The sequence below is a fragment of the Bufo bufo genome, chromosome 10 (assembly GCF_905171765.1).
Source record: "Bufo bufo chromosome 10, aBufBuf1.1, whole genome shotgun sequence".
Lineage (NCBI taxonomy): Eukaryota > Metazoa > Chordata > Amphibia > Anura > Bufonidae > Bufo > Bufo bufo.
This window is the reverse complement of record NC_053398.1, coordinates 103,596,880-103,611,414: the sequence shown is the minus strand read 5'-3', so window position 1 is coordinate 103,611,414 and position 14,535 is coordinate 103,596,880. Positions and strand designations below refer to the sequence as shown.

Genomic DNA, 14,535 nt, shown 5'->3' with positions numbered 1-14,535 from the left:
GATCGGTTTGCTGACGTCAACATTGTGGATCAAGTGGCCCATGGTGGCGGTGGGGTTATGGTATGGGCAGGTGTATGTTATGGACAACGAACACAGGTGCATTTTATTGATGACATTTTGAATGCACATAAATACTGTAAAGAGATTCTGAGGCCCATTGTTGTGCCATTCATCCACGACCATCACCTCATGTTGCAGCATGATAATGCATTGCCCCATATTTTAAGGATCTGTGCACAATTCCTGGAAGCTGAAAACATCCCAGTTCTTGCATGGCCAGCATACTCACCGGACATGTCACCCATTGAGCATGTTTGGGATGCTCTGGATCGAAGTTGATATTCTGCAACTTCGCACAGCTATTAAAGAGGAGTGGACCAAGTGGCCACAATAGATACTGACTAGTTTTCTGACACCCCCCCCCCCTTCCCCCAGTAAGGCAAAACTGTGCACATTTCAGAGTGGCCTTTTATTGTGGGCAGTCTAAGGCACACCTGTGCAATATTCATGCTGTCTAATCAGCACCTTGATATGCCACACCTGTGAGGTGGGATGGATTATCTCGGCAAAGGAGAAGTGCTCACTAACACAGATTTGTGAACAAGAGAGAGTAATGGGTGTTTTGTGTATGTAGAAAATGTTTCAGATCTTTGAGTTCGGCAAAACCGAAAGTGTTGCGTTTATATTTTTGTTCAGTGTAGATGGCCTATTCTCAGGATGGGTCATTAGTATCAGATTGGCGGGAGTGTGACTTCTGATACCCCCACCAATCAGCTGCATGAAGAGGCCACGGCGGTACATGAGCACTTAGACTTCTTCATAGGCCATGAGAGGTCACATTGTTTTGTCACATGGCCTAGGCGCAGCTCAGTCCCATTTGGGATTGGTAACATGTGGGAGGGCCGCAGCTTCCTCAAACAGCTGATCGAGTGGGGTGCCAGGAGTGAGATCCCTACCAATGTCATATTGATTACCTATTCTGAAAATAGGTAAAATCGGTATGAAAATCCCAGAGAGCCCCTTTAAAAACAGAATATATAACAGAAAACAAACATGTATACATAGAAACTGAAACTGAGTAGTGTATAGGTAGTTCAACTTTTTGCTTACACAATATTATAGACTATACTAAAGAATGATCAATGTGCAAGAATGAAAATTTATTAGATATATTTTTTTTTATATTGTCTAAAAACACAAATATGTAAATATGCTTTCTCGCAATTTTACAATGAAGGAAAAAAAATAAAAATTAAAATTTCACCCAATAAAGATATTCAATGATTAAATAAGACTGATAAGGATATGTGGCTGTTCAGTCAACAATCACAAGGACTCCACCCTTCCCCCCCACTGTATGCTGAGGAACATAGGCACAGTTTGAAAGAACATTTAAAAAAATAGCCATATATAAGAGAAGGGAGGGCGAGAGAGAAAAAGCAAAAGCACCTAGTTTACAATCAGTTCAGTTGCTGAGAGCCTGTACAGCGTTGGAATGCGTCTAATTGATGGAGGGGACAATCCCCTGAAGCATAATCATCAGTCGCCTTGCTGACTTCTGTAAGGAGGTATGAGGCTCCACTTGCAAGAACTGGAATAGTTTTTGCCGCACTTGACCGACGATGCTTCCCATGTGATCTCTTGTCACAGGGTCGTTATGATCAAGATGCATAACTGCTTCTTCTAAGTAGCTAAAAAAAAAAAAAAAAAAAAAAAGTTTAAAAACAGGTATACATTAAAAAATCATCACAAATCATTAAAGTACAATTTATCTTACTTTTCTAATTATTTTAAGTTTTTATTTTTCTGATTGCTTTTAAAGCATGTTCGATTCACATCTCACTGGCACTGTAGAGGTAGACATCCAGAAGCAGTCAGTGGATGGCTAGTTTGTATTTTATAGGCTCCTTTTTACCCCCCCCCCCCCCCCCCCACTTGACTGACAGGCTTTTTTTTTATTTATTTTTTAATAGATCAGGAGAACATGCCATAGATCATATATAAACTTCTATACATTAGTGCTGTTTATTGTGAGAAAATGTCTATCAGTCTAAGTGATATTGCTGAATATCACTTAATAAAAAGATTTAAACACAAAAAAATATACAAAATATAACTACAGAGAAGAAAACCTTATCACAAGGGGAATATGTAGAGTACCTGCACACAATACAGGTTTATATGCAGAAAAACCTGCACAAAAAAAAACATATCCGCACAAATTGTTTTGGTGTTTTTTTTTTGTATAGTTTTGTTGTGGATTTTCTGTTTAACACCCTTAATACACTACTTACAAAAAGGTAAAAAAAATTGGAACACATAAAAGTTCACACTACAGTGATATTATATCATGAACCTATGGCATTTACGTAGCAGCAGCAATGGTGATTTCCTCATCTCAAACAATTTATTGTAACAAAAGCCACCACCAGTGTCTCAATGTCAGTGTCTCAATAACTTGTCATGTGTCCTTGAGCATCAATTACAGCTTGACGACGACGTCTCATGCTGTTCACAAGTCGACTTATTGTCTGCTGAGACATGGTATCCCACTCTTCTTGAAGGGCGGCCCTCAGGTCATTGAGGTTCTGGGGTACAGAGTTATGAGGCTCTACACGGCGACTCAGCGGATCCTATAGGTTTTCAATGGTATTCAGGTCTGGAGAAAGTGCAGGCTACTCCATCTGAGGTACCCCAGCCTCCAGCAGCCATTCCCTAATGATGCGACCTCGATGAGCTGGCGCATTGTCGTCCATGAAGATGAAATTAGGCCTGTGTTGTTCATGCAGAGGCACAATGACTGGAATAATGTTCTTATTCAAGGATCAAACACCTGTTGTGAATTTTGAAGTTAATCTCCTTGTTAGAGAACAGCAAGTTGTGCAAGAAGTACTGAAAACATTGAACAGTTGGACATGTAAAGGGCAGAGTGCATTTTAGGTTCATCCTGAAATTTCAGCCACAAGACAAAAATCCCAAACTTTTTGTGAGTAGTGTATCTATGAGGAAACCACTCTACATAAGGTGAGGAACGGCAAAAACAGTTGACATGCTGCGGATTTCTACATCCACAGGTCAATTTCTACACCTATGAAAAAGCAAAGTGTACATAAGTCTTGTCAATTCTCATTCCCTTTGCTGGTGCTCTATTAAGTTGCGTTTTTTCCACGCTGAAAAACTGTGCGTAGACCGCAACGATTGCAGGTAGTGTTAAAGTCAGTTTTGCAGGAGTCTGTGTTGCCTTAATTTGCACCAAATTTATCAGACTTTCACACACTCCAGACATTTTCTATTGTAAATTTGCAGTGAAATCCATTATAAAATCTGAAATTTTTAAAGATTGCGCTTTGTACAACACTCATGAAAATGAGAAACCTACCCTAAAATAATTGCACTGGCAATATCTCAACTGTTACATCATATTCCCAAATATCATATATACCAAGTGTGGCTTCAATCTGCATTCTGGACACACAACTGGGCTTAAAAAGTGGGCACAACTGAATTAATTCCAGGCCCCATCACATGCTTTCAAGAGCACTGAGCCATCAGAGTGCTAATGACCTCCCAGAAATTACTGCATCTTGAAAACTTGAAGGGGTTTATCGACCATTGGGGAGCCTTTTGGCTTCACCCCCCCCCCCCCCATCATTGTACCTGCTCCTCTCCGCTAAGTTCTGGCTCCTTTGTGCTGTAATCCAGTGTGTCAATGCACCAGTGACGTGTCCCCCATGAATCACATCAATGGGTCACATGATTAATGGAGGACATGCCCCAACTGCAGCCAGTCATTGGCTGCAGCAGTACAAGTGACCCCCGTTAAACCAGATGCTGACAAACGGGACCAAAGCGCATCAGTGGGGGACCAAAAAAGCTGAAAGCCAGTGGCATGGAGCAGGTAAGTATGCTTCCCTCCACAGGTGCAACAAGGTGCAGGGTCTGACCGAAAGGCCTAGGAAGGTCAACAACCCCTTAAAAGATATTTATCTTGGGGTGTAGGGAGTATTTAGATACTATAATTTTTCATGTAAGTAATGCAAACCAAGTGAAAATTTTCTATTTGCATTTATCCTACGGTAATTTCACTTTTACTGGGTTTTTTTTTTCTTGTAAAATACTGAAATACCAAGTGTACAACAAGCCAAACCAGAAAAGCAGCAGGAGATTAGGGAAGTAAAATAAGTGGCTCAAGAACTGGTGTAGGCAGGAGGGGTTTGGGCTCCTGGAGAACTGGACTGACTTGTCTGTTGGCTACAGACTTCTCTATGGGTCACATGTGAATGGGGAGGCTTCTAATGTATGTGTGGGGATTACACAGCAAGGAGGTTAGAGGAGTGTTAAAGTAGAAATCAGAGGAGAGAGAAACTGCACATGTAGAGGGCAAGATCGTGTACTTAGTCATCTAAACCAGTAGGTGGAAGGGGTTGCAGCCACCCTATTGTGTCTGCCTCGTGAAAACCCAGCCTTAGGCATTTTGGAGAGAAGAGGCAAGTTCATTATTTTTTTTTTGATGGAGCTTGGGGGTCCAATCTACAGATCTGATGGAACTTGGGGGTCTGATCTGAGGTTGAATGGAGGTATGATTTGAGGTCTAAGAAGGAATAGGGTTCTGATCTAAAGAAATGCGGTAATTGACAGCCATGTCTGAACTAGTAAAATATCATGCATGATTAACACCATAGCCGAAAAACATTTAAAATGTCCGATTTGTAGGTTTATGTCATTTTCCCCAACCCTCGCCCACACAAAAAAAATAAAAAAAATTGCATAAAAAGTGATCAAAAAGTTGTATTTGTTATATTGAAAACTAATATTAATCCTTATTTATAAAGCGCCAACATACTCCACAGAGCTTTACAATCAGAGTACATGTACAGAAAGCCCTCAAATAGCTCTGTAGAGGGGAATTAAAAAAATGATTGTCAGAATATAGAGATGCAAAGAAAATTTGCTTTTAAAGGTAACATAATAAATACTATAGCAATGTGGTAGTGATGTAACTGTACACAGAATAAGGTCATCATGTAATTTTTTGATCACAGTGAAAGAAACAACCCCCCCTAAAAAAAAAATAAAAAAAAAATAACAAACAAAAAAAACAAAAACGAACAAAATCCCCAAAACATGGTGGAACTGAGGTTTATTGCTCACTGGGTGCTTGATGGCACATATATAGGGGGCAATTATCGGGAATGTGTCTTCTATCCTAACAACTGCTCACTGTAAGGGCTCATTCAGACGGCCGTATGCTAGCCGCAAAAATGCAGATCCGTTTTTTTGCGGATTAGATGCTGACCCATTCACTTCTATGGGGCCCTTTTCTATTCCACGGTTCCGCAAAACAAATAAAACATGTCCTATACTTGTCCGTGAAAATCAGGACACGGCCCCATTGAAGTCTATGGGTCCGCAAAAATACTGAATGCTATCAGTTTTTTTTGCGGATCCACAAAAAAAAAACAAAAAAAAAAACAACGTATAGCATTCAATTTTTTTGAGGACAGCATACGGCCGTCTGAATGAGCCCTAAAAGAGTCTTAAGTGCTATTTTTAGAAGCGTGACCTTTTTATTTTATTAGTTACACCGAACTAAGATTTGCCGACGTTCCACCTTACTAAACCAACGATTAAACAGCCACAGCTAGCATCATGGCATCCTCCAAACCTATCTGCACAACCATAAGACCTTGCAAATGTTGTGTTAGAGGCACTGAATAGTATCCGGCTGTGCACGGTGCCTGAAGGGATGCCATGTCTGCGCTGACACCATTTCATATCATTAACAGCACCCACAGACAGCAATCAATGAAATACAAACGCATTGCTGGGGATGTGACGGGGTAGCAGTAGCGTCTATGGAGCGGTGAGAAGCGCAGCAGCAATACACTGCTTTGAAATGTAATACTTAGAGAGTTGCATCTGACTACTGCTGGATATTATATTGTTAGTGCAGCACACTGATAGAGGATACTCTCACATATTTTTACATTAATCATATACCGTGTGGACCACACAGTGAACTTTCTAAAGTGTCCTGGACCAAACATGTTTAGAGGATCTAAGTTGCGCTGATAGTTTATTACATTTTATTGATTTTAATAGTTTTTATTACTAGAAGAAGCAGCGCAGCCCAAATCAAGCCTTGTTCTGGTTCACCGTGCCCTCCAGCAGACAGATATACAGCACTCCAGATGTTAAAACATTTACAGATTTAGGTCTCATGCACGCAACCATGTGTTTTGCGGAACCGCAAAACATGGATGTTGACCCTACTAATATGAATGGGTCCGCATCCGATTCACAAAAAAAAAAAAATGCAGATCGGGTGCGTAACAAAAGTACGGTTGTAGATCTGGCTTAGTTGCCAATAGCAACCAGATTCCTTCTTTCATTTTCCAAAGGAGCTGTCCAAAATAAAAGGTGAAAGCTGATTGGTTGCAACTCAGCCAGATCTACTTTACCCCAGATAAATGACCCCCTTAGTCTTTATCAAGTTTAATAAAGGCCAAGTATGGTTGAAACGTTGCTGTATCTGTGTGAATAAAGCTGTAAATGGTTTCACATCTGGAGTGCCGAGTTTCTTTGCTGCATTATATACACAGGCATATGCATTTGTGTGCGTCTTATTAGCGGTACTATTATCCTTAAAGGGAACACTTACTTGAGTTTGAGTTCAGTACGGGTACAAAGGTCAAAAGACAGCTGCTGGATGAGAGAGAGCAGGACAGGCTGAGTGAGAGGGCAGGGATGTTGACCAAAGACTTGTTGAGAGTCCACCGTCTCACAGACGTACAGGATCAAGTTCAGGTCTGAAGCTGTTAGGGCCTATTAGAAGACACGTATAAATGCGTTATGTACACTACACAGTAACTCAATATAAAGCAATGAGGGGAAAATCGTCACATACCACCAATAAAATCGATATTGTGAGATACAATTCTGATTACTTGCTGAATGAAAGTATTAAACGGACACGTATCCAGTTAGTCATCAGAAATCAGGTTAATGAAAATCCCTCTGTTTCCACACCGGCTACTCCGTGTCAGAGACAGGGGCCCCATGTCTGCCATCTGTAATTGCCCATTAGGTCCTGTCAAAGGCAGGGTAGCCTCCAATAAATGCGCCCAGCACTAAACAAAACTAGGGAGACAAAGTACTGTAGGTAGTTGAAGGGGCTCTACCGCAGATTATTACTTTGCTGTTCGATCAGGAAAAACAACAACTTTTAATTGGAGCAGTTCTATTAATCCCCATCGTGGCCCACTCTGGACTTAAGGACGCAGCAATTTTTATCTGTTTTTCATTCCAGCATTTTGAAAGCAATAGTTTTTTTTTTTTTTTTTTTTTACTTAGAATTTTGTTTACTGCACTGTATTATCACGTGTGATTACCTCCCTTTCACACCTATTCAGCCCCCAACTGTCATAGTAACTCATTGGTGGCGCTGATAGGAACAATATTGTGAGCCCCCTCCTTCTGTCTAGCACAGAGTTGCCAGCTGAGGGCATTGGTCGACGGAGCATCTGGCCACATGCGACCAAGACTTGCCCATCTATGGCAGGTACTGACCACAAGATGTGGCAATCATTGGCAGCAGTGTGTGTGGTTTGACCACATGTGGCCAGCTGCACCATTGTGCCATACCCTAAAAGGTTAATATGAAGAAGATTCCAGAAGTTGCTGTATAGTTAGATGTAATTTATTTCATTCAGCAAAGAGATTACAGAACACGCTTCAGCCCGTCCCAGCCTTTTTCAACTGTTGAAAGGCTGAGAAGGGCCGAAACGCGTCCTTTAATCTGTTTGCTGAACGAAATAAATTACATCTAACTATACAGCAACTTCTGGAATCTTCTTCATATTAACCTTTTAGGGTATGGCACAATGGTGCAGCTGGCCACATGTGGTCAAACCATACACACTGCTGCCAATGATTGCCACATCTTGTGGTCAGTACCTGCCATAGATGGGCAAGTCTTGGTCACATGTGGCCAGAACGAAAATTCTGATGATCCCAATGCTAACAAGCATTCGTAGTAACGCTCGTTAGCGATCATCTGCCAGTCCAATCCCGCCTCCGATTTCCCAATGAACGAGCAAATGCTTGTTCATCTGGCAATTCATGCTGAAAGATCTGGATTTGCCAGCAGCAGATCGTGCTGTGTAATCAGACTGGAAACCTAAAATAACTAAACAAGTGGCCCCATATTGAAGGAGGGTCTAAATTGACAGGATGCGGAGCAACAAAAGGATAGGGGGTCAGCAATTCCATAGTGCAAAATACCATATACCACACAATATATTGCCCCAAAAGCTGTCCTCCTGTGGTGGCCATCAATAGAGACCATTTTCTGTCCTCATCCTCCAGTTGTCTCTGAATAAGATATGGAGCAGTGGCTTAGGAGGTGAGATGTGGGACATGTCAGTGGCCGAGTATCCGATTCTCAAAGCGTTAATTACCACTGATAGCTTATTATGTATCCAGCCAGGCATCGGCCCACCAGGAAATTTGCCTTTACGGTCTATGGCTAATCCGCCACCGACACACCGCTGTCCCACATGGGGACGAGCAATGGCATAGCAGTCGCTCCTCTGCTAACTATCTGGTGACTGCCGGGAGGGAATGCTTCTAATGTCTAATACACCCTTTAAAGAGGACCTTTTATCAGTTTTGACATAGGCCAATTATGCTATTACCTTGTAGGGCGGCCCCCACTGATGCCATGGGTGTATTTTTTTTTTTAAAGCCACCCCAAGGTCATCCGCTGTGGCCCCCCCGATGATTTGGCACGCTGTATTATAATGAGCATTAAACTCGCAACGGGGAGGAGACGTAGTCTTCTTCTCCCTGGCTGTGAGCGCGATCCAATCAGAGCGGACCGCTCACAGCCAGGGGGAAGGAATACACCCATGGCATCAGTGGGGGCCGCCCTACAGGGTAATAGCATAAACTGATGAAAGGTCCTCTTTAAAGGGAGTATACAGAGATAACTCCCCTGCAAACTGGAGAGATTGAAATGTATAAATTACAAGTTTTACTGAATATTTTCCCAGAAAACTATACATCAATCTGCCCGGCTCCTCCTGCTCTGTAATGTGCTGCCTGCAGATTGCACTGCAAAGGTCCTCTTTAAGGTGTCGTTGTAGGCAGCACGTACCTGTTGAAAAGCTTGGTTAAGGTGGCCTTGCTGAAGTAGCTGCATGATGTGTGTCTGTTGAGACTGATAGTCGAGATGGGAAGAAGGAATAGGTGTCCCTGCAGCAGATCTCATGGCATGCATAATGCTTGAGGTAACCGCCGCTTGCTGTTCCTTCATTGCATGGTTCACTTCTTCTTTGATGATTCTTTGAACCTGTGATAAGATGGAGTCTTGCATACTGCAAACAGAAGGGACATGTAGTTAATAAACAAAACTAAATGTGGTTTGGGGCAAATGGTTCAAGCACATTATAATAAAAAGATAATCATTGCATGTATTATGGAAGTGTGTGGACACTGACATACTGTACTATGCTGCATAATTACCCTTCGGAACTGTGCTGCGGCAAAATCCGAATATAATATCGTGACTTTGCCTCAGATTCTCTGCACCAAATACATCCACGTGGATGGACAACAAAAAGGTATGGCCGCAGGTAGCAGATTTTACTCAGGATTGGGTGTGGAAAATCTGCTTTTGTATACAGTAGCAGCAAAGTCAATTTTTTAAATTTATTCTTACAAAATTTGAAAAATCTCATTCACACCGCAGAAAGTTTCTGCAACAGAATACATACACGATTTGACTCGTGGTGTGGATTTTAGATCTGTGGCATATGAAATCTGCCGAAACTAATGCACAACTAATGCAGATTTGTCGTGATTGTTCTGCAACAAAATCCATCCCAAATGGATGCACCCCAATAATATCCTACAAACGGCTTGATCATGAGCAATGGGCAGAGACTTGGAAGTAAACCTGAGGTTTATGGTAGTTTGTGTCTAGTGTGACTTTTTGTGCTGACTAAAGGGCAATGAAGCTTTCAAACACACCCCAAAAGCTTTGAGCCTTTAGACTGACTAATAAAATGGCTCGACTGCTAAGAATATGGCCACACGTGCAGACTTTTTGATACGGTTTGTAAAGCCAAAATCAGGAGAGATCAAATAAAGGGGTGATACTACCTCGCCTCTTTTTTTGAATGAATGGCTCCTGGTTTCGGTTTTAAAAAAAACTGCATCAAAAACCCTGCAAGCGTGGCAGCTCCCTAATGGTCACCAAGGCGAAGAGCCTATGACTGTGGCTGAAGTGCCAAATCTTCATTCCAATTAAACTAGACTTTTTTGAATCAAATCTTTCTTATTGCGATACCTTCCCATCACCATTCAAAGCAACAAGTCTACGAGATTAAACTACAACATTATAATGTGATATCCAAAGTGACCATATTTTTTCGAATTTCTTATTACTTCCTCGTTTCTGGTATACGTAATTCTCTAGTCTTACTAGCATATGAATCTTATCCAGCAAGTTCTGGATTTCCAACACCTGTCTCCCTGCTGCAAGCACGGCTGCAGGGTGATGATGGTCCGTAACGGAGAATGATCAGACAGCCTCCTAGGGAGGTAAGCGATATCAGGTATACAACGGCCCATAGTCTCATTTTCCTAGCACCAAGTCTGCACCCATCTCAGCTCTGTCTTTATAAATTAGCAGGGATTCACTTATGTCAGAGACATGCCTGGGTACAGCGCCTGCAGCGGTATTTTCTTCCTCCGAATCAGTGGGAGGATTGTGTGTGTTGCCACCGCTATTCTTTGCTGGGGTTGAGGCTGCATTACAGGCATACTTGCCCAGCTTAGCTGCTGCTTCCCGCTGAACCTCCCCAGCGCGCTCTCGGGCGCCTCAGCGTGTCGGATCCGGCGCCATCTTGAATATCCCTATCGGTGCTTTTGGCTCCTCTCCGGCCGGTCATTTTTCCTCCTGCTGCTGTAACACAGGTACCGGAGGACTCGGGGCACCGTTAGGCAGACTTTGGGGATCCAAATATAATAACTGGGGCGGTTTGTCAGGATAAAATGCCGAAGTGCGGGAGCTCACCGGACCTGCGGCCGCTCACATGCTCGGCTAGCCACGTCCCCCAAATTAAACTATACTTAGCAAGTTTGCTGACCCAACATATACATCAACGAGTACTGAACAGCCAATAAGGAGGATGCATATATGAATATTCCGCTGGAAGGCTCTTCAGTAAATCTACATTCAGCTGAATATAATGATTGGTGCAAATCCAGTGAATGGAGTAACATCTGGGACAGTATGGGATTTACATGGGGGGGATGCTTGAATGAACACTGTTTTTTGCCTATCAGGACTGTCACCAAATTCAGTTTTTTTGAGCTGGTGAATGCCTTTGCGTGAATTTCCTACATGCATTTACGCCACTTGTGTGGCCATACCCTTAGAGATCTGCGATTTTGAGGCTACCATACTACATAGATCAGCAATAACCATAAGTTTACAGTTAAAGGGTTTCTCTCACTTCAGCAAGTGGCATTTATCATGTAGAGAAAGTTAATGCAAGGCACTTACTAATGTATTGTGATATATCGCCTTCTTTGGTAACTGGGTCCATTTTTCCATTACATTATACATTGCCTGTTTCCATGGTTACGACCAGCTTGTAATCAGGCAGTGGTGGTCGTGCTTATACACTATAGGAAAAAGCACCAGCCTATGAGCCTTCCCATGGTCCCAACCACCAGAAAGGCTGGTGCTTTATCCTACAGTGTGCAAGCACGACCACCACTAATGGGTTGCAGGGGACAAGCAGTGTATAATGAGATGGAAAAAATAAATCCAGCCAGCAAAGGCAGCAGTATGGACAATCACAATACTTTAGTAAGTGGCTTGTATTCACTTTCTCTACATGATAAAATGCCCCTTGAAGTGACAACCCCTTTAACACCACCAGGTAATGCTACACATGCTATCTTTCTATAGGTTATATTTCTATCTACCGTACGTAGCTGTATGAGGGGGGTGATGTTTTTTGCAGTAGGAATTGTTTTTTCCATTGGTGCCATCTTGGGATACTCAGAATTTACAGACTAACTTTTATACTGTTTATTTTGGGAGGAAAAGTGGAAAAATACAGAAAATACGTAATGTTTTTTCTTTCTTTTTACGCCAAGCAGTAGGAATATTCTTTTTTCTACAGGTTGGCATTAAAATGGATTAAATAAACACGTGTCGCCAAGTGGTGCCCATAGGTGCATATGGAAGTTCATGTATATCAACATGCCTTCAACCACAGAGCATTTGGACATACATGTTCATCCAAATATTCTAAGCAGTTAGAAAGGAGTTGTCTTGTGGGAACACTTTTAAAAGCTTCTAATTGTCCTTTATAAAAAAGTACAAATCATAAAAACCTATGTTTGCAACAGAGGACATTATTTATGTGAGGGAACAAGGACCGCAGCGAGATAAAATGCAAAATGTGATCTAATGTGATAAATGTAATTTGTTTTTACTGCAGGTCTCATACAGCTGCTGACAAATACATAATAAAAAGACTGATCTGCTTTAAAGGGACCAAAGTATTTACAGTATATAATACAAAACCAAAAATTCATACACAGATATATCGCAGATTTTCAGGAATGGATTCTGCAAAAAATAAAGTGAGTATTTCACTTTGCTAAATTAAGTCCTGCTGTTACTTTCTTATTCAATAAACTCCTTGATCCTGGCCAATTCAATACAAAGACACCACACTCAGCCGCAGGTGCGGGGACATCTGGAGCCAGGAAATATGTAATGGAAAAAGGTGCAGTCTGGCACAAAGTCTCTGTTAAAAACATCATTGAAGTCCATTTAAAAAAAATATATAAAAATAAAAAAAATCACATACCAAGAGTACAGCACTGCAGTCCGGTCTACACGTTTCAAAATTGATAGTTCTTAAATCACGATTAAGAACTACTGTGCAAACCCAAATCTGCACAGAAATCCATGCCGATCTTATGCATGTTTTCTGGGCTGCGCTGCGATCCTCTGCAGCAGCCACTTCCAGGATCACAAGCCATATATTGGGCACGTGGTCGTAGCCTGGGGTTAAAATGCACAGCTTATGCACGAGTCTGACTCTCCCGCTAGCACTGTGGGTTCGGTCAATGTATGGCACATGATCCTGGAAGTGGCCGATGCACAAGATTGCAGCACATCCCGGATAACCCCTTTAAACGGTGTAATGTGAATGAATAAAGTAGGGGTGGGAGATATGGCCTAAAATCTATATTGCAATATAATTTTAAGCATGTGCGATATATATCGCGATATATTGTTTTCTATATTTTGGGGGGGGGCTAAACTTTTTTTTTAATAACCATTAGCCTCCTTAAGGGCTAGAACCCTTGTCATATTCACCCTAATAGAGCTATTAGGGTGAATAGGACTTTACACTCTCCCTGCTGCCCTGTGCTTTGCTCACACAACAGCAGGGAGCTGACCATGGCAGCCAGCCTCTCATGTGCCCCCCAGCCCCTGATCCGCCCCCCAGCCTCTCCCTCTTATCAGCCCCCTCTGGTAACTCAAACCCACCCCCCCTCCCCAGTATTAATCATTGGTGGCAGTGGCCACAGGGTCCACCTCATCCCCCCATCATTGGTGGCAGTGGGCAGTTCCGATCGGAGTCCCAGCAGTGTAATGCTGGGGCTCCGATCGGTTACCATGGCAGCCAGGAGTCACGCTACTGAAGTCCTGGCTGCCATGGTATGTTAGTGAGCAGCATTATACTCACGTGCGCCGTGGCCGCTCCTTCTCATAGGTCTGTGCGCCGCACAGACAGAAGAAGGAGCGACCGGCGGCCACGGCGCACGCGAGTATAATGCTGCTCACTAACATACCATCGCAGCCAGGACTTCAGTAGCGTGACTCCTGGCTGCCATGGTAACCGATCGGAGCCGCAGCATTACACTGCTGGGACTCCGATCGGAACTGCCCACTGCCACCAATGCAGAGACTGAAGAACATTCCCGGCACCCGACCTCTGATAGGATGCTGTGATCCGTGCGATTAACCCCTCAACTGAGGGGTTAATTGCGGCGGATCGCAGCGTGCAGTCAAAGGGGCCGGGATATGGCCGGCACATTCATTAGTGGCGCAGTGGCCACAGTCCCTCCCCTCCTCTGTTCTCATTGGCGGTCAAGAGCAGCCGCGCACAGTGGGGAGGGAGGGACTCCCTCCTTCTCCACTGTGCCGGCTCAGGAGAACATGGTGCGCGCCTAGAGCGCAATCATATCGCGGTCCGGCGATATGCACAAAATCCATATCGTGGCACAAATTTATATCGCATATATCGCCCACCCCTAGAATAAAGTTCTAAAACCTGACAACTATTATAGATTACTTATAGGCTTTTCTTCCATGCATTCAGCCATGACACTCATTGTAGAGGTGTATATTTAGTTTGTGTATAATCAATATTAATTTCAGCACATATTCATTAATATTATTTGTACAATTAATTTTAAAATTTCATAGCTTCCCAC

The 14,535-nt window shown here is 42.7% G+C and overlaps 1 protein-coding gene across 2 annotated transcripts in view; it reads right to left on the bottom strand.

Annotated features, from left to right (window-relative positions):
* Positions 1 to 1,147: 1,147 nt before the first annotated feature.
* The window catches only part of EDC4 (enhancer of mRNA decapping 4), a 149,454-nt gene continuing 136,066 nt past the window's right edge, over positions 1,148 to 14,535 (bottom strand). For both annotated transcript variants that reach the window (XM_040408982.1, XM_040408983.1), the window contains 3 exons: positions 9,158 to 9,377; positions 6,662 to 6,825; positions 1,148 to 1,691 (listed from right to left, as the gene is read on the bottom strand). In XM_040408982.1, coding sequence (XP_040264916.1) covers positions 1,502 to 1,691; positions 6,662 to 6,825; positions 9,158 to 9,377 — 574 coding nt within the window. In that variant the 3' untranslated portion in view covers positions 1,148 to 1,501. The remainder of the gene's footprint in view (positions 1,692 to 6,661; positions 6,826 to 9,157; positions 9,378 to 14,535) is intronic.